This window comes from Cherax quadricarinatus, chromosome 38, assembly GCF_038502225.1.
Source record: "Cherax quadricarinatus isolate ZL_2023a chromosome 38, ASM3850222v1, whole genome shotgun sequence".
NCBI classification, from domain to species: Eukaryota; Metazoa; Arthropoda; class Malacostraca; order Decapoda; family Parastacidae; genus Cherax; species Cherax quadricarinatus.
In genome coordinates this window covers 26,159,176-26,179,749 of record NC_091329.1, presented here as the reverse complement: position 1 = coordinate 26,179,749, position 20,574 = coordinate 26,159,176, and the positions used below count along the sequence as shown (strand labels likewise).

Here is a 20,574-nt window from a genome sequence, read left to right as displayed (position 1 = left end):
AAGATAGAAGGAATTAGGGAAATTTCCATCTAGGTAGTCCCCGGCATGGGCATTGGTATGTGGGATTTTACTGGCGAGATTAGATCCTATGTTTGAGAAGAAGTCGTTTATCTTGTTAGCTGTGTCAGTGGGATGTAGTGGTGTTTCATTAGGTTTAGTTAGGACAATATTCTTGGTTTTTCTCAGTTTGTGGGTCCCTAGAATCTGAGAGAGTGTTTTCCAGGTCTTTTTTATATCTCCTCTAGTGTCTGTGAATCTACTGGAGTTTACCTGGAGTTTACCTGGAGAGAGTTCCGGGGGTCAACGCCCCCGCGGCCCGGTCTGAGACCAGGCCTCCTGGTGGATCAGAGCCTGATCAACCAGGCTGTTGCTGCTGGCTGCACGCAAACCAACATACGAGCCACAGCCCGGCTGATCCGGAACTGACTTTAGGTGCTTGTCCAGTGCCAGCTTGAAGACTGCCAGGGGTCTGTTGGTAATCCCCCTTATGTGTGCTGGGAGGCAGTTGAACAGTCTCGGGCCCCTGACACTTATTGTATGGTCTCTTAACGTGCTAGTGACACCCCTGCTTTTCATTGGGGGGATGGTGCATCGTCTGCCAAGTCTTTTGCTTTCGTAGTGGGTGATTTTCGTGTGCAAGTTCGGTACTAGTCCCTCTAGGATTTTCCAGGTGTATATAATCATGTATCTCTCCCTCCTGCGTTCCAGGGAATACAGGTTTAGGAACCTCAAGCGCTCCCAATAATTGAGGTGTTTTATCTCCGTTATGCGCGCCGTGAAAGTTCTCTGTACATTTTCTAGGTCGGCAATTTCACCTGCCTTGAAAGGTGCTGTTAGTGTGCAGCAATATTCCAGCCTAGATAGAACAAGTGACCTGAAGAGTGTCATCATGGGCTTGGCCTCCCTAGTTTTGAAGGTTCTCATTATCCATCCTGTCATTTTTCTAGCAGATGCGATTGATAGAGTGTTATGGTCCTTGAAGGTGAGATCCTCCGACATGATCACTCCCAGGTCTTTGACGTTGGTGTTTCGCTCTATTTTGTGGCCAGAATTTGTTTTGTACTCTGATGAAGATTTAATTTCCTCATGTTTACCATATCTGAGTAATTGAAATTTCTCATCGTTGAACTTCATATTGTTTTCTGCAGCCCACTGAAAGATTTGGTTGATGTCTGCCTGGAGCTTTGCAGTGTCTGCAATGGAAGACACTGTCATGCAGATTCGGGTGTCATCTGCAAAGGAAGACACGGTGCTGTGGCTGACATCCTTGTCTATGTCGGATATAAGGATGAGGAACAAGATGGGAGCGAGTACTGTGCCTTGTGGAACAGAGCTTTTCACCGTAGCTGCCTCGGACTTTACTCTGTTGACGACTACTCTCTGTGTTCTGTTAGTGAGGAAATTATAGATCCATCGACCGACTTTTCCTGTTATTCCTTTAGCACGCATTTTGTGCGCTATTACGCCATGGTCACACTTGTCGAAGGCTTTTGCAAAGTCTGTATATATTACATCTGCATTCTTTTTGTCTTCTAGTGCATTTAGGACCTTGTCGTAGTGGTCCAATAGTTGAGACAGACAGGAGCGACCTGTTCTAAACCCATGTTGCCCTGGGTTGTGTAACTGATGGGTTTCTAGATGCGTGGTGATCTTGCTTCTTAGGACCCTTTCAAAGATTTTTATGATATGGGATGTTAGTGCTATTGGTCTGTAGTTCTTTGCTGTTGCTTTACTGCCCCCTTTGTGGAGTGGGGCTATGTCTGTTGTTTTTAGTAACTGTGGGACGACCCCCGTGTCCATGCTCCCTCTCCATAGGATGGAAAAGGCTCGTGATAGGGGCTTCTTGCAGTTCTTGATGAACACAGAGTTCCATGAGTCTGGCCCTGGGGCAGAGTGCATGGGCATGTCATTTATCGCCTGTTCGAAGTCATTTGGCGTCAGGATAACATCGGATAGGCTTGTGTTAATCAAATTTTGTGGCTCTCTCATAAAAAATTCATTTTGATCTTCGACTCTCAGTCTGGTTAGCGGCTTGCTAAAAACTGAGTCATATTGGGACTTGAGTAGCTCACTCATTTCCTTGTTGTCATCTGTGTAGGACCCATCTTGTTTAAGTAGGGGCCCAATACTGGACGTTGTTCTCGATTTTGATTTGGCATAGGAGAAGAAATACTTTGGGTTTCTTTCGATTTCATTTATGGCTTTTAGTTCTTCCCGCGATTCCTGACTCCTAAAGGATTCTTTTAGCTTAAGTTCGATGCTTGCTATTTCTCTGACCAGTGTCTCCCTACGCATTTCAGATATATTGACCTCTTTTAGCCGCTCTGTTATTCTTTTCCGTCGCCTGTAAAGGGAGCGCCTGTCTCTTTCTGTTTTACATCTACTCCTCCTTTTTCTTAGAGGAATAAGCCTTGTGCATACATCGAGTGCTACCGAGTTAATCTGTTCTAGGCATAAGTTGGGGTCTGTGTTGCTTAGTATATCTTCCCAGCTTATATCGGTTAGGACTTGGTTTACTTGGTCCCACTTTATGTTTTTGTTATTGAAGTTGAATTTGGTGAATGCTCCCTCGTGACTAATCTCATTATGTCGGTCTGGGGCTCCGCGCATACATGACTGAACCTCAATTATGTTGTGATCTGAGTATATTGTTTTTGATATGGTGATATTTCTTATCAGATCATCATTGTTAGTGAAGATGAGGTCTAGTGTATTCTCCAGTCTAGTAGGCTCTATTATTTGCTGGTTTAAATTGAATTTTGTGCAGAGATTTAAAAGCTCGCGTGAGTGTGAGTTTTCATCAGAGCTGCCTCCTGGTGTTATTACTGCAACAATATTATTTGCTATATTCCTCCATTTTAGGTGCCTTAAGTTGAAATCCCCCAGGAGCAAGATGTTGGGTGCAGGAGCTGGAAGGTTTTCCAGACAGTGGTCAATTTTTAACAGCTGTTCCTGGAATTGCTGGGATGTTGCATCCGGAGGCTTGTAGACTATCACAATGACTAGGTTTTGGTTCTCGACCTTTACTGCTAAAACTTCCACTACATCATTTGAGGCATTTAGCAGTTCTGTGCAAACAAGTGACTCTGCAATGTACAGGCCAACCCCCCCCTTTTGCCTGTTCACTCTGTCACATCTGTATAGGTTGTAACCTGGGATCCATATTTCGTTGTCCAAGTGATCCTTTATGTGGGTCTCAGTGAAAGCCGCGAACATTGCCTTTGCCTCTGCAAGCAGTCCACGGATGAAAGGTATTTTGTTGTTTGTTGCTGGCTTTAGACCCTGTATATTTGCAAAGAAGAATGTTATCGGACTGGTGGTATTGTTGGTACTGGGGGGGGATTTTTTTTCCGGCATTAGTATCTGTATCTGTTGGTTTGGAGTGGAGGCCATCGACTGTGGTTCCACTCCAGGAATGACTGGATTTGGTGTACGATTTCTGCCATTTCCTGCCAGTTTTTTTTCCTTCCTGGCACTAAAAAACCTCTCCCTCTTGAGTGGCTGTGGCTACCCAGGTTTTCCCATGGCCTGGATGTTTTGTATCTTTTTGTCCCCTTTAGATGGTATGCCTGGCAATTTAAGTTATAGCACAGTCTTTCCTGTACTGAAGAGTAGTATAGTTGTTTGGCTTTCTTTATTACTTTGGTGAGAACTGATGAATAGTGTTTAAGAATATCTTTGTGTATTAAGCCCTGTCTATATTGCTTTTCATATTGTTGTTTCTTGTCAATGGATTTCAGAATGGTGCTGGTTAGCCATGGGCAACCAAGCCGTTTGTTTGTGATCTGTTTTGTTTTTATAGGACAATGTTTGTTGTATAGTCTAAGTAATTTGTTAAGAAAGATGTCTGTCCAGTCATCAATACCATCTACCTAGTCCATAATTACTATCGTATTTGCTTTGTCTGTTTCGTAAGGTGAAGTCCAGGATCTTTCCTTAATTCATGGTATAACTTAACAAATCTTTGAGGACCGTTGTGTTGGAGAGGTGTGAGCGCAGCTCTGGTATAACTGCTTCAGAAACCCGACAGGTTGAAGAGTGAGACACTTGTGCTACATTTGGTAATATATATTATGGAAACGTTTCGCCAGTCAGTATCTTCAGTCCATTAATGTTGAGGATGGACTGAACATAGCAACTTCAGGCTGAGGGACTGATTACCTCAAACTCCTTCTCATCTTCCACCGTTCTTCTCTGTAGTGGACTGAAGAAGACACTGGCTGCCGAAACGTTTCCGTAATAAAGATTCCGAAGTGCTGCACAAGTGTCTCATTCTTCAGACTTGAAAAATCCTCTCATAGACCATCACTCAGGATAGTTTTCCTCTCATAGACCATCACTCAGGATGGTTTTCCTCTCATAGACCATCACTCAGGATAGTTTTCCTCTCATATACCATCACTCAGGATGGTTTTCCTCTCATAGACCATCACTCAGGATGGTTTTCCTCTCATAGACCATCACTCAGGATAGTTTTCCTCTCATAGACCATCACTCAGGATGGTTTTCCTCTCATAGACCATCACTCAGGATAGTTTTCCTCTCATAGACCATCACTCAGGATGGTTTTCCTCTCATAGACCATCACTCAGGATAGTTTTCCTCTCATATACCATCACTCAGGATGGTTTTCCTCTCATAGACCATCACTCAGGATGGTTTTCCTCTCATAGACCATCACTCAGGATAGTTTTCCTCTCATAGACCATCACTCAGGATGGTTTTCCTCTCATAGACCATCACTCAGGATGGTTTTCCTCTCATAGACCATCACTCAGGATAGTTTTCCTCTCATAGACCATCACTCAGGATAGTTTTCCTCTCACACAGGAAGGTGATGTAGTATAACGTGGCGAAATAAGTCAACTTGAGCTGTTAGAAATACATTTGTAGTGACTTAAGTCACCTGTGTATGGTATACTGCGCACACACACACACACACACACACACACACACACACACACACACGTCAGTATCACTGACGTGTTTAGTAAGCAAAGTCATGGAGAAGATTATCAGGAGGAGAGTGGTGGAGCATCTGAAGCAGAACAAGGTTATAAACGACAGCCAGCACGGATTCATGGAAGGCAAGCCCTGTGTCACAAACCTACTAGAGTTTCATAACAAGGTAATGGAAGGTAAGACACGAGAGAGAGGGGTGGATTGATTGCATTTTCGTGGACTGCAAGAAGGCCTTCGACACAGTTCCTCACAAGAGATTAGTACAAAAGCTAGAGGATCAGGCACATATAACAGGAAGGGCACTGCATTGGATCAGAGAATACCTAACAGGGAGGCAACAGCGAGTCATGGTCCGTGATGAGGCATCGTAGTGGGCGCCTGTGACGAGCGGGGTTCCACAGGGGTCAGTTCTAGGACCAGTGCTATTCTTGGTATATGTGAACGACATGACGGAAGGGATAGACTCAGAAGTGCCCCTGTTTGCAGATGATGTGAAGTTAATAATGAGAATTAAATCAGATGCGGACCAGACAGGTCTACAAAGAGACCTGGACAGGCTGGACGTGTGGTCCAGCAACTGGCTCCTAGAATTTAACCCTACCAAATGCAAAGTCATGAAGATCGGAGAAGGGCAAAAGACCGCAGACAGAGTATAGGCTAGGAGGCCAAAGACTGCAAACCTCACTCAAGGAGAAAGATCTTGGGGTGAGTATAACACCGAGCACGTCACCAGAAGCACACATTAACCAGATAACTGCTGTGGCATATGGGCGCCTGACAAACTTGAGAATAGCGTTCCGGTACCTCTGTAAGGAATCGTTCAAGACTTTATACACTGTGTACGTCAGGCTCATACTGGAGTACGAAGCACCAGTTTGGAATACACACATGGTCAAACAAGTCAAGAAATTAGAGAAAGTGCAAAGGTTTGCAACAAGGCTGGCTCCAGAGCTAAGGGGAATGTCCTACGAAGAAAGGTTAAGGGAAATCAGTCTGACGACACTGGAGGACAGGAGGGTCAGGGGAGACATAATAAAGACCTACAAAATACTTCGTTGAATAGACAAGGTGGACAGAGACAGGATGTTCCAGAGATGGGACACAGAAACAAGGGGTCACAGTTGGAAGTTGAAGACTCAGGTGAGTTAGAGGGATGTTAGGAAGTATTTCTTCAGCCACAATGTTGTTAGGAAGTGGAATAGTCTGGCAAGCGATGTAGAGGCAGGAACCATACATAGTTTTAAGACGAGGTATGACAAAGCTCATGGAGAAGGGAGAGGGAGGACCCATTGGCAGTCAGTGAAGAGGCGGGGCCAGGAGCTGAGTCTCGACCCCTGCAACCACAACTAGGTGAGTACACACACACACATACACATAGAGGAGAGGTATGATAACGCTCACGGAGCGGGTAGAGTGACTGAGTAGCGGCCAGTGAAGAGGTGGGGCCAGGAGCCGAGACTGAACCCCTGCAACCACAACTAGGTGAGTACACACACACACACACACACACACACACACACACACACACACACGTACTCATATACAACAGGCCTAGTGTCTAATCGACATGTGCCTAGGACAAAATGGTAACTAACACACACACACAGTAATTCATGTGTTCTGGGACACAAGGTCACCCCGCCCCTCGTTCTTGTTATCACTGAGTCAGCTGAGGGGGTCCCCGTGGACGTGATGTGTATCCTACCTTGTACCTGTAATAACACAATTGCAAACAAACCACGGAATGGATGGGGTTTGAACCTATGACAAGCGAGTCCTACAACTCCAGGCTTTATAGGGACCTGAGCTAGAGTTCGCCACAGCCACGATGGTAGAAAATTCATCTGTAATGCTTGCATTGTGGTCACAGTGGTGGCTCATGCTAACCTCCCTGTGGTGTATAGAAATATGCCTAACTGAATGAATCTTATTAGATCCAGTTGGCCGAGTGGTTTAAGCAATCTTGGAATTTTAGGATATACTTGCCATGGGTTCAAACTCCACCCGTTCCCTGGTTTGTTTACCTTAAATTACTCGTTAGTTTTACGTGGTGGGTCATTGGAATATTGAGAATAATAATAATAATAATAATAATAATAATAATAATAATAATAGTAATAATAATATTATTATTATTATTATTAATATTATTATTATTATATTGTTATATCTACAAGTACATGTACAAGGTATACAGTCCTAGCTGACATCAGTCACATACTACTATATAGAAAGCCGCTTGTTATACAGAGCATTTCGGGCAAATACGGTCAGTTTTGTCCCAGGATGCGACCCACACCAGTTGACTAACACCCAGGTACCTATTTTACTGATGGGTGAACATGGACAGCAGGTGACTTAAGGAAACACGTTCTAATGTTTTTTCAGCCGTACCGGGGATCAACCCCCGGACCTCAGTGTGTGAGCTGAGTGCGCTAACGATCGAGTTACGGTAGATTTCCTATAACGCGATATAATTTTTGTCTGCAGTATTTAGCGTTATGGGATCTTGAAATAACAGTAGCTTATAAATGAACACAGAAATGTGGTTGACGATTTTTAAATAACCTTTATACAATAAAAATATTAAATTTGTTTTGAAAAATGATGTTTATCATCCAAGGGGTTTTTTTACAACCAGGACCATCTGCACCCAAGCCACTTTGACATTTACAGAATGAACAGTAATGAACAACATATTTACGACACTAGCAGCGTTCATTTGCACACTTGATGCAGTGGCACTGAACTGTAAATTCCTCAGGTATGGAATATTTGGCCAAGTCTGCCATCAGTAGTTCATTAATAACCTCAAATCCATACGGAGCTGGGCCAAGGGACTCGTGCCTTGATAGCAGTAGTAAAATCATCAGATACATTGCAAAAAATGTTTGTCGTACATGCGCTCTCGTTGCGTAACTAGTTGGTGGAAGGTCTTCAGAGCGAGCATGTTTTGTAGTGATATATGTAACTTGTTAGCTGATTAGTATTTGTAAAGGTTGTAACCTTCATTAGAATCTTTGAGAGGTAATCTACTGCCAAGGTAACCATGCCATCAGTATCAGTTGTTTTGGTGCCAAAATTGTTCAGATACTTCTATGGATTTGCCATAAGGGCAGCATATGTTTTGTTGCGAACTTACTGGTGTAGTCACATCCTGTCGATGCGTGTACGGCGGGCAACAACTGACACAGACTCTGTTCAGTTAAGCAGTTAGTGTATATTGAAACAAATCTTGGAGAATCTCCTACACCTGTTTTTACCCAAAGTTCATTCAGTCCATGTGATTGCAGCTCATTCCAGTAGTATAGCAAAATAATGAAAATATCAGTGTCAGGTGAGAGTAATATTATCCTCCTGATACCATGACTAACACTGTGCAATGCATGAGGAATACCTTGCGAGTCCGCCTCCTCCATGTCAGTATTCACTTCAGTAACATCTGACACTTCACCACTGACTAACAAGGAAACACTGTGTCCCTAACCTCTCGAAGTTGCTGACTAGGCAGAGTATTCCAGTGTAGCTTAGTGAAAACGGGACCCAAGCTGTTTTATTTATTCGTGATTGCCAAAATCTATCCATATCAACAGTGAGTGGTATACTTCTATTGATGTCATGTAGCTCTACGGGAGACTTCTTTTCCCGGCTTGGACGCTCCGAGTTCTCGATCGGTGTGTTGAGATAAGAATCAGACACTAGGTCTGTTCTTTAACAACCTTTCGTTGTATACTAAAACTCAGAATGGTGTTACGGAATTCGCCAAACTTCTTTCTAAATTTTGGTCTGGTTTTGTGAACATTTACCATTATGTCTACAATGTACCCAGTCTTGTTTGAATCGGATGGGTTTTTTATGGGATGAGCTTTGATGAGATGCTTCTCTAGTTCTGGACGATATGGCCATTAGTGGTCGTGGTCATAAGGCCTTCATCAAGAAAAGGAGAAGTTGATGTGTCTTTGGCAATATCAAGCTGATCACTGAATGTGGGCGGGCATCTTCACGTTTCGAAGATTTTGTGGAACTTGTTTGACACAGTTGACTTGTGGATTGAAGTGAAAGTTTCCAGGTTTGTTCCATTCATGGTTTCAAATAATCTAATCATTTCTTGACACAATCTCTCTTCTCTAAATTTCTCATATGTAGTGAAAGCTCTGTTAACTTTTGATTCAAAGGCTGCTGTGTTCAGACCAGAAAGTTCTCTGTGTAAGACAGTGATGGCAAGCATTTCATAGTATATGATCTCCCACTTGACCCCATAATGGTCTTATTTTCTTGACTTGCCGATGATTCCTGCTGAACTTTTCTGGAATTTCTTTATTATTTGATCGAGGTCCATGTCACCACCAATTGTCTTGAAACTTGCTGGTGTTCATAGCAAATATCCCTTCCATAAGTGACTTGTGCACACCTGAGAGTCTTGTTCCTTTATTATATTATTAGATTAATCACAGTTTTACTCTAGCTCATTCTAGCTCAATACATAATCAATACCAAATTCACTATACTAGACCATAGTGCAATTACTAGTGAGAGACTGGTGCTATTTGTAATTTGTATTTTTATATTATTAGACTAAACCTAGTTGTACTATAGCTCTTTCTAGCTCAATACATAGTCAATACCAAATTCACTATATTAGACCATAGTGCAATTACTAGTGAGAGACTGGTGCTATTTGTAATTTGTATTTTTATATTATTAGACTGAAGTTGTTGTACTATAGCTCTTTCTAGCTCAATACATAGTCAATACCAAATTCACTATATTAGACCATAGTGCAATTACTAGTGAGAGACTGGTGCTACTTTTAATTTGTATTTTTATATTATTAGATTAAATTCAGTTGTACCATAGCTCATTCTACATCAAGACATAGTCAATACCAATTTCACTATATTAGACCATAGTGCAATTACTAGTGAGAGACTAGTGCTATTTTTAATTTGTACTTTTATATTATTAGATTAAACCTATTGTACTTTAGCTCACTCTAGCTCAAAACATAGACTCCACAAAAGTCATTATCAGACCTTAGTGCAATTACAAGTGAGAGTCTTGTTCTATTTTTAATTTGTATTTTTATATTACTAGTTTATACCTAGTTGTACTTTAGTTCATTCCAGCACAACACACAGACAACATCAACTTCATTATGTGTAGTAGTGAATATACCCTACATGACCAAAATACTCTAGCTATATACTTGTCCAAACTTCCAACCACTACAGATATCAGTAGTAGAACTCAACACACAACTCAGGATATAAATAACCATAATTCTAAACCTAGAAGATGATTGATCACGTTGACCCTGATCTAAACCTCCATAATCTGACACCCAATCAAAACCTATTGGAAAGTAACTGCCTTTATTACACAGCATCACAAGCCACCACTATCCTAAACAATGCTAAAAGTCTATCAGTACTTAACTACAACATCAGGTCCTTAAGCAAACACTATGATGACCTCCTAGCACTCCTTGAATCACTAAAGACACCCTTCTCCTGCATTATTCTTACTGAGACCTGGCTTAAGCAGGACACAATAGATATCTACCCTCTACCAGGATACACAGCAATTCACAACTGCAGAACAAACCAAGTTGGGGGTGGTATTGCAATCTATTACTCTAACCAATTATCTTGTCTTAGCACCACTTGCTTTAGTGATGAATATGGGGAATACATTTTTGCTAATTTTACTGTAAAAAACCTTAAGACGCCTATAACAATCGGTGCCATTTACCGGATACCTCACACAAACATCCCAAATTTCAGTGAGAAATTAAAGTCACTATTAACAAACAGACAAATGAATAAGCACCACCTTCTCTTAGCTGGAGACTTCAACATCAACCTTGGCTTACTAGATGATCAGCCTGTAACTGATTTCATCAACAATATGAACAACACACTTCTCATACCAACAATAACTAAACCAACCAGGCTCACTGAGACAAGTGCAACCATAATAGACCACATATGGACCAATATACTAGCCCCCCTTAAATCAGGGATAATCACAGATAGCACTACAGACCACTACCCTACCTTCCTCCTGACAAACATTAGTAAACCACCACTTGAATACAACAAAGTCTCATTTAGACTCCATGACGAGGCCTCAGTAAGGAAGTTCACAGCTGACCTAGAGACTGTTGATTGGCCTACAGAATTCTCCAAGGCCAATGGTATTGATGACTGGACAGACATCTTTCTTAACAAATTACTTAGACTATACAACAAACATTGTCCTATAAAAACAAAACAGATCACAAACAAACGGCTTGGTTGCCCATGGCTAACCAGCACCATTCTGAAATCCATAGACAAGAAACACCAATATGAAAAGCAATATAGACAGGGCTTAATACACAAAGATACTCTTAAACACTATTCATCAGCTCTCACCAAAGTAATAAAAAAAGCCAAACAACTATACTACTCCAGTAGATTCACAGACACTAGAGGAGATATAAAAAAGACCTGGAAAACACTCTCTCAGATTCTAGGGACCCACAAACTGAGAAAAACCAAGAATATTGTCCTAACTAAGCCTAATGAAACACCACTACATCCCACTGACACAGCTAACAAGATAAACGACTTCTTCTCAAACATAGGATCTAATCTCGCCAGTAAAATCCCACATACCAATGCCCATGCCGGGGACTACCTAGATGGTAATTTCCCTAATTCCTTCTATCTTGCACCAACTGAGCCCACGGAAGTCATTGGGATCATAAAGTCACTTAAAAATAACTCGGGGAATCTGTCTCATGTCCCACCATTACTGTACAAGCGAGCGGCCCATGTCCTTTCGCATGCTATTTCATTACTTTTTAACAAGTCAATAGAGACTAGCACCTTCCCGAAACTACTCAAGATGGCAAGGGTTACACCAATACATAAAGGTGGTGACCCTACAGACTTAAACAACTATAGGCCAATATCTAACTTACCATTGCTATCCAAAATCTTTGAGAAACTCGTGTACAAGAGACTGTATTCATTTATAACGGCTCAAAACATACTCAACCCCTGCCAGTTTGGATTCAGGAAAAATAAAAGCACTAATGATGCAATCATAAAAATGCTAGATCTGCTTTACACAGCATTGGAAAATAAGGAATATCCACTAGGAATTTTTATTGACCTAAGAAAAGCTTTTGACACAGTAAACCACCAAATCCTACTCCACAAACTTGACCACTACGGTATAAGAGGCCATGCGCTTGCTTATTTCAAATCTTACATTACTAATAGGTATCAGTACGTCACCATTAAAGACACAGCATCAGCAACACGGCCACTTGATACTGGAGTTCCGCAGGGAAGTGTCCTTGGTCCCCTGCTCTTCCTCATATACATCAATGACCTTCCAAACGTATCCCAACACCTGAAACCCATTCTCTTTGCTGATGACACGACTTATGTCATCTCTCACCCTAATCTTGCCACCCTCAACACCATTGTGAATGAGGAGCTGATTAAAATATCGACTTGGATGACAGCCAATAAACTTACGCTTAACACTGACAAAACTTACTATATTATGTTTGGTAGCAGAGCAGGAGATGCACAAATTAACATTAAGATTGACAACACTCTAATTACCAGAAATAATGGGGGAAAATTCCTAGGCTTATACCTTGACAACAACCTGAATTTCAGCACCCATATCCAGCATATAGCCAAAAAAGTATCCAAAACGGTTGGGATCCTCTCCAAGATACGATACTACGTGCCGCAAAATGCCCTTCTCACACTATACCACTCACTTATTTATCCATACCTCACCTATGCTATTTGTGCTTGGGGATCAACTGCAGCAACACACCTAAAGCCAATAATAACCCAACAAAAAGCTGCAGTAAGAATAATCACTAAATCCCATCCCTGGCAGCACACCCCCCCACTCTTCAAAGATCTAAACTTACTCCCAGTTCAGTACATCCACACTTACTACTGTGCAGTCTATATCTACAGGGCCTTAAACTCTAATATCAACCTTGACCTAAAACGCTTTCTTGATAGTTGTGACAGAACCCACAGGCATAACACCAGACACAAACATCTCTACGACATTCCCCGTGTCCGACTAAACCTTTACAAAAATTCAATGTATGTCAATGGCCCTAAAATCTGGAATACCCTACCTGAGAACTCTAGAACTGCAGACACATTCATCACCTTCAAAACTACCATTAGAAAACATCTTATCTCCCTGATACACCCCGTCAACTAACTACACGAATACCACCTGGTGGTTCACACTTACACTCGCTCACTCATTTGACCATAAACAGAAATATTAATCTCAGTCTTAAAATAATGAATCCTGTGATACTTCAATACTGAAACTATATACTGTGCCAAAACAAAAGCATTCACATTGCTAAACTCATAAACTAGTATTTAGTCACTTAGCCATAAGACCAACTTACCTCATAATTTGTAATATTTTACAATTAAGAATAAAACTAAGTATGCCCGAAATGCCTAGCCATGCTAAGCGTTCTAGTGGTACACTCTGTAATCACAATTTTACTACATGTAAACCAAACAATAACCAAATTTCTGTAAACTCAGCATTGTAATCCTTATAGAGAATAAACTTTGAATTTGAATTTGAATTTGAATATAACTATTCTTTAGATACAGCGAGGACCATCGTAAGTAATTTGCTGCGTCGAAGAGAGAAAAGGCCGGCAAGTATCCATATGCTTTCTCGATGACTGTGAATTAAGAGGCTCCTAAGTTCCTCCGTCTTCTAATAACATGTTCATTTTTCCACTATAATCTACCTTGTTCATAATTACTATCACATTTGCTTTGTCAGTTTCGTAAGGTGAAGTCCAGGATCTTTCCTTAATTCATGGTATAACTTAACAAATCTTTGAGGACACTTGTGTTGCAGAGACAAAGCAAATGCGAAGTAATTATAGACAAGGTAGATTATAGTGGAAAAATTAACATGTTTATTAGAAAACAGAGGTACTTACGTACCCCCTTAAGTTTTCAAGAGTGTCATGAGATGGAGAGAACATTTTCAGTATTTAAATGTTTTATTTTGTTCGCAACTTTTGGAGACAAAATGAATTCAGCACTACTGGGCTTCAGTTCTTGAAGGAGGACACTCACTGTTGTGGATTTTTCTGCAATCTTCTACTCTCATTTATCTGAGTTTATTTAACTGTCGGTTGTGCTTGGTCATATGATCCTCTTCTTTAGAGAATGCAATCTATTCCATTGTGGCAAGTGTTTCTTTCAGCAGGAAAGTGTTTCTTTCAGCAGGCAAATGCTTCTTTCAGCAGGCAAGTGCTTCTTTCACCAGGGAAGTGCTTCTTTCAGCAGGCAAGTGCTTCTTTCAGCAGGCAAGTGTTTCTTTCAGCAGGCAAGCGCTTCTTTCAGCAGGCGAGTGTTTCTTTCAGCAGGCAAATGCTTCTTTCGCCAGACAAGTGCTTCTTTCAGCAGGCAAATGCTTCTTTCAGTAAACAAGTGCTTTCAGCAGGCAAATGCTTCTTTCAACAGGCAAGTGATTATTTCAGCAGCTCTTATCCTCTCAGCGTATCTTACATAATTTTTTTGAAAGATTTCACAACATTTATTCTAAAATTAATACTATCCTTAAGATATCCCAAAGCCACATACGTCATACGACAGGAGCCCAAGTAAAGTACAGTGATCTTGAACTCCTCTGGGCGTATCAACTGAATTTCTCGAGCTATATGGTAAACATTACAAGTCACAGGCAACTTACGATGATGTAAGTAGTCTAGAATTTCCTGGAGATCTGTCATTGCTGTACTGGAACAAAAGCTCTTCGAGCTTTCGTTCCAGTCTCTTGTGATACTGTGTCAAAAGCCTTCCTATAGTCCAAGAAGATGCAATCTATCCACCCCTCTCTCTCCTACCATATATCTTTTACCTTGGGGTAGAACTCCAGTATGTTTCCATCCCTAAAGCCGTACTGGTTGTCATGGATCAACCCACTCATTTTTAGGTGCTCCGTCACTCTTCTGATAATCTTTTCCATAACTTTACATAATATACAAGTCAGTGGCACTGTTCTGTAATTTAATGCTACCTATTTGTCTTTCTTTCATAAAAATTGGGACTACATTTTCTGTCTTCCACACCTCCGGCAGTTGCCCAGTGTGGATAGACTTGTTGAAGTTCGTTGTTAGTGGCACATACAGTGCCTCTACTCCCTCTCTCAGGACCCATGCTTTTGAGGTATCTTGCTTCACCTCCTCCCCAGTTGTATATAGTATTGTGTCCGATGCTCGCTGGCACACTCTGCTGCTACGGTTTGTTGGTAGCCTTCCTGTCTCCTCTGAGAATACCTCTCTAGATCTCTTGCTGAGCTCCTCCAGACTTCCTGGCCATTTCTTGTGAGTTCTCTTCCTTCAGCATGAATACCCTTTTCCTGGTTGTCTTGATATAGCTATATAACAAATTTGGGTCGGATTTGACTTTCGAATCACCACCAACACTGTTACCATCAACACTGTCGCCATACACCACTGTCATGGTCACCATGACAGTGGTGTATAGCTTTGATCCGGTTGGAGACCTGGTCGAGGATCGGGGCCCGGGGGCGTTGACCCCCGGAACAACTTCCAGATAGACCTTCAACTCTGACACCAGCAGAGGTAACACTACTAACAGTGTCACCACCAGTACTCACCACCGATAATATTACCAACAATACTGTCACCATCAACAGCGTCACAGCCAACATTCATCACCAGTATTTTTTCAGTAACAGTACCACCTCCATCATTCTCCAGCAAGAGTAACCTCCAACCCTGTATGTTTTCTTTCTTCGCCAGGGTGTTGAGAGTGATGTAGAGGACGTGGGGAGCGTGTGGACGGTAGAGGGGGACGAGGCTCCCCACAACACTGGTCTCTCCAACACTAGCCCCACCAATACACCATTGGAGGTGCCCACCACCCAACACCCAGACACCACTGACTCATGCTTCAACCTACACGATGTTCCCCTTAAAGGTAAGGCACTGTAGAATGTGGGGGTGTTGCAGAGAGTGTATACCTGGAGTATAATTGTAGAGAGTTTCGGGGATCAACGCCCCCGCGGCGCGGTCTATGAGTGGGGGGGTGTTGCAAAGAGCGTGGAGGTGGGAGAGAAAGAGGGTTGCTGGGGTTGTTTTGGGAAGAGGTTTCCTTGCAGGCCTGGGGTTGAGTGTTAGAGGTACAGTGTTCCAACAATTGCAAAACGACGACACAAATGCAGAATGGGCTTTTTTTTTTACTAAGGCAACGTTTCGCCCTAAGATTAAACTTTTTCACATCTGAAAAATTGTTAGGTGATGCCTACAAGATGTGGAAAAACACACTTACGTACAGTCCAGGACATTTATTAGTTACATCATCAGTCTTAATACAGGGATAACTAACAACTCCTGACATTATATATACTCGTTCTGAATTATCTCTGTATTAGTACTGAAGAAGCCACCAGGGGCGAAACGTTTCCTCTAAAAAATGTCCTGAGCTGTACATGAGTGTCTTTTTCCACATTTTTCACATCTTTTGAGAAAGACTTCTTGGAAGTAGTTCAGAAATATTTTCTAAAGTAGTGTGTAATAATTTGCTTGACTTAGTCTTGTCAAATAAAGAAACTCGCGTAAATCTGGAGATCACTGAAGAACTTGGTTCAAGTAATCACAGATCTATTACCTGGCAGTACCAGAATGAGGATACCTGGAGTTTACCTGGAGAGAGTTCCGGGGGTCAACGCCCCCGCGGCCCGGTCTGTGACCAGTGAAAGTCCACGATTTTCGTTCTGCCAATTATAATATATAATGGCCTTGGGAAGCGCCTGTCTAGTCTTGAATGGGATCATTTAATGATTTTATCGACGATAATCATACTTACGATAAAGAAGGAATCTGCGTTTATGACTTTTTTCTTAATAATGTACAACTTGCCCAAAGTTTATATATTCCCCAGAAAGAAATGAATTCTAATAAGAATAATCCCAAATGGATGACTAGGAGACTAAATTATCTATTATGAGAGAAAAAGAGAAATTTATAGGCACATCAAAAAGGAGAGGTTAATCTTGTTGATCAATGCGTTACTTTAAAAGAGAAGTAAAAAAGGGATTAGAAATGCTAAATGTGACTATGAAATTAAAGTTGCTAATGAATCATGAACTAATTCAAAATAGTTCTTTCAGGTTTATAAGACAAAGGTGAGAGAAAAAGTAGGACTGCTGAGAATTGGGTTGGACAGCTGACTGATAATGAGCAGGAAATGTGTTCACTTTTTAATAGTTATTTCTTGTCAGTCTTTACCCAAGGCTGAGGGACTGATTACCTCATCTTTTGTATATAGTTCTACTGTCTTCAAATTACGTCCTAGAATTTGTATTGATAAAGCCACTGGATGGCGAAACGTTTGCAATAAAAATACCCAGATGTTACATATGTGTCTAATTTCATCTTGTATACCATTTATGTAAATTTTTATGATGTTGGATGTTAATGCTATCGGTCTGTAATTCTTTGCAATTGCTTTACTGCCACCTCTGCGGAGTGGGGCTGTATCTGGTTTTAATGACTGTGGCAAGACCCGTGTGTCTATGCTCCCTCTACATAGAATATTTAAGACACGTGGGATTTCTTACAGTTCTTGATAAACACGGAGTTCCATTAGTTTGGGCCTGAGACAGAGTGCATGGGCATGTCATTTATTGCTTTTTTCAAAGTCCTGTGGTGTTATTATATCAGAAATTCTTGAATTAATCAAATTTTGAGTCTCCACCATAAAAAAATTTAATTAGATTGTCAGCCGGTAGTCTGATTAAGGTCTTTCTAGACGCTGGGTCATATTGCGACTTCAGTTTTTCACTCATTACTTTGCTGTCATCTGCGTAAGTCCCGTCTGGCTTAACCCTTCAGAGGGCAAGGCAGACTAAAATGCGGATTTTGAAAGTGATTTCATATGAGGAGATAGAGCCGCTCGATGTAAGGTCACTGAGGCCATCCAAATGGAGTTGTAAAAGTAACATGTCGAGCAATTGCAGATATTCGAAGTCCGGGTAAACTCGGTCCTGCCCATTTGGGGTATAACAATTTAAAATGTTGCAAGGTTGCAATTGTTAAAAAAAAAAAAAAATTTAAATTTATTATACAAGTAGACAATATAAAAAACATAAATGGAAATGGTTTCTGAACAATTTGTAAACATTAAAAAAATAGAAATAGGAACTACTTATCAACAATGACACATTGCAATGGGATACAACTTACAAATGAAATATTCCTGAGTTCCCTGAGAAAGAACAATCATTTTACATCACTAATTTCTGCAATGAAACTTTATGAAACAATTTCTATCCTTCTTGATGCATAGATTTACTTTGCATGTGGCACAGGAAAATGAGGATGTGACATGATTATTCTTTTTGCTGCAATACTTGCATGTAAGCAAGTATTTTCTTCTTGTTCAATTTCTTCTTTTTGGATGGTGGCATAGCTTCCTCCTCATCTGTTGACACCTCTGCATCTTGTGGCAAGTATTCATCATCAGTTTCCACCACTTCCAGGTCATCTGGGTCTTGAGCTGAGTCATTATCGTCCCAAACACAGACAAATTTCAACTTATCTTTGGAGGACTCACCAAAGAACAATTTCTGATTGATCTGGAAGGACAATAAAAACGTTCTGTACACACCCAGATCATTACTGAATTCATATATACACTACCAAATTTTATGGAAATATTTATATACCGAAACTTGAAAACATCACCTAAAAGGGCAGGAACGACTGGACTAGGTCCTATTTTGTTGCACTTTTTTCATTTGCATGGTGCACTCGTAATATGCTTCACAACACCTTCATATATATATCAAAATATGGCTAAACTATTCATTTACGCACTAGACACACAAATCAGTACTTACCGACATTGTAGAGGGTGAAATGCTTCAGTATATAAGGAGCACTCAACAGAAAAACAGGAGTTTGGGCGACGGCAAGCTAGAAGCGAGCAGCCGCCATCACCGCTCAGCCTGGGTGACTCAGGGAAGGTCTGTGATTGGTCAGAAATAGAGAATGGGAACCTAGATGCGCTGGGGGAGTCGGAGGACGTGCACAAAAAACCACGTTGTGAGGACCGACTACACTCGGTCCTGCCCTGCAGGACCTGCCTGCAGGACCTGCCTGCAGGACCTGCCTGCAGGACCTGCCTGCAGGAGTCCAATACTGGATGTTGTTTTTCTCTAGATTTGGCATAGGAAAAGAGATATTGTTCTTGCCTTAATTTTCTTTCTTCCACAGTTTTCATTTATAATTTAAGAATACCTCATCTCACATCCTTAAAATTTTCATACCTGGTAGACTGTGGTTGTAGTGTATGTGGTAGACTGTGGTTGTAGTGTATGTGGTAGACTGTGGTTGTAGTGTAGGTAGTAGACTGTGGTTGTAGTGTACGTGGTAGACTGTGGTTGTAGTGTATGTGGTAGACTGTGGTTGTAGTGTATGTGGTAGACTGTGGTTGTAGTGTAGGTAGTAGACTGTGGTTGTAGTGCAGGTGGTAGACTGTGGTTGTAGTGTAGGTGGTAGACTGTGATTGTAGTGTAGGTGGTAGATTGTGGTTGTAGTGTAGGTGGTAGACTGTGGTTGTAGTGTAGGTGGTAGACTGTGGTTGTAGTGTAGGTGGTAGACTGTGGTTGTAGTGTAGGTGGTAGACTGTGATTGTAGTGTAGGTGGTAGATTGTGGTTGTAGTGTAGGTGGTAGACTGTGGTTGTAGTGCAGGTGGTAGACTGTGGTTGCAGTGTAGGTGGTAGACTGTGGTTGTAGTGTAGGTAGTAGACTGTGGTTGTAGTGCAGGTGGTAGACTGTGGTTGTAGTGTAGGTGGTAGACTGTGATTGTAGTGTAGGTGGTAGATTGTGGTTGTAGTGCAGGTGGTAGACTGTGGTTGTAGTGTAGGTGGTAGACTGTGGTTGTAGTGTACGTGGTAGACTGTGGTTGTAGTGTACGTGGTAGACTGTGGTTGTAGTGTAGGTGGTAGACTGTGGTTGTAGTGTAGGTGGTAGACAGTAGTTGTAGTGTAGGTGGTAGACTGTGGTTGTAGTGCAGGCAGTAGACTGTGTTGTAGTGTACATGGTAGACTGTGGTTGTAGTGCAGGTGATAGACTGTGGTTGTAGTGTACGTGGTTGACTGTGGTTGTAGTGTACGTGGTAGACTGTGGTTGTAGTGTAGGTAGTAGACTGTGGTTGTAGTGTACGTGGTAGACTGTGGTTGTAGTGTAGGTAGTAGACTGTAGTTGTAGTGTAGGTGGTAGACTGTGGTTGTAGTGTAGGTGGTAGACTGTGGTTGTAGTGTAGGTGATAGACTGTGGTTGTAGTGTAGGTGGTAGACTGTGGTTGTAGTGTAGGTGGTAGACTGTGGTTGTAGTGTAGGTGGTAGACTGTGGTTGTAGTGTAGGTGGTAGACTGTGATTGTAGTGTAGGTGGTAGATTGTGGTTGTAGTGTAGGTGGTAGACTGTGGTTGTAGTGTAGGTGGTAGACTGTGGTTGTAGTGTAGGTGGTAGACTGTGGTTGTAGTGTAGGTGGTAGACTGTGCT

The 20,574-nt window shown here is 41.6% G+C and overlaps 1 protein-coding gene across 1 annotated transcript in view; it reads left to right on the top strand.

Annotated features, from left to right (window-relative positions):
- ATP8A (ATPase phospholipid transporting 8A1) overlaps window positions 1–20,574 on the top strand; it is an 817,844-nt gene that overhangs the window by 75,470 nt on the left and 721,800 nt on the right. Inside the window, exon 3 of the mRNA XM_070092196.1 lies at window positions 15,806–15,983. Within this exon, the coding sequence (XP_069948297.1) occupies window positions 15,806–15,983 (178 nt within the window). The remainder of the gene's footprint in view (window positions 1–15,805; window positions 15,984–20,574) is intronic.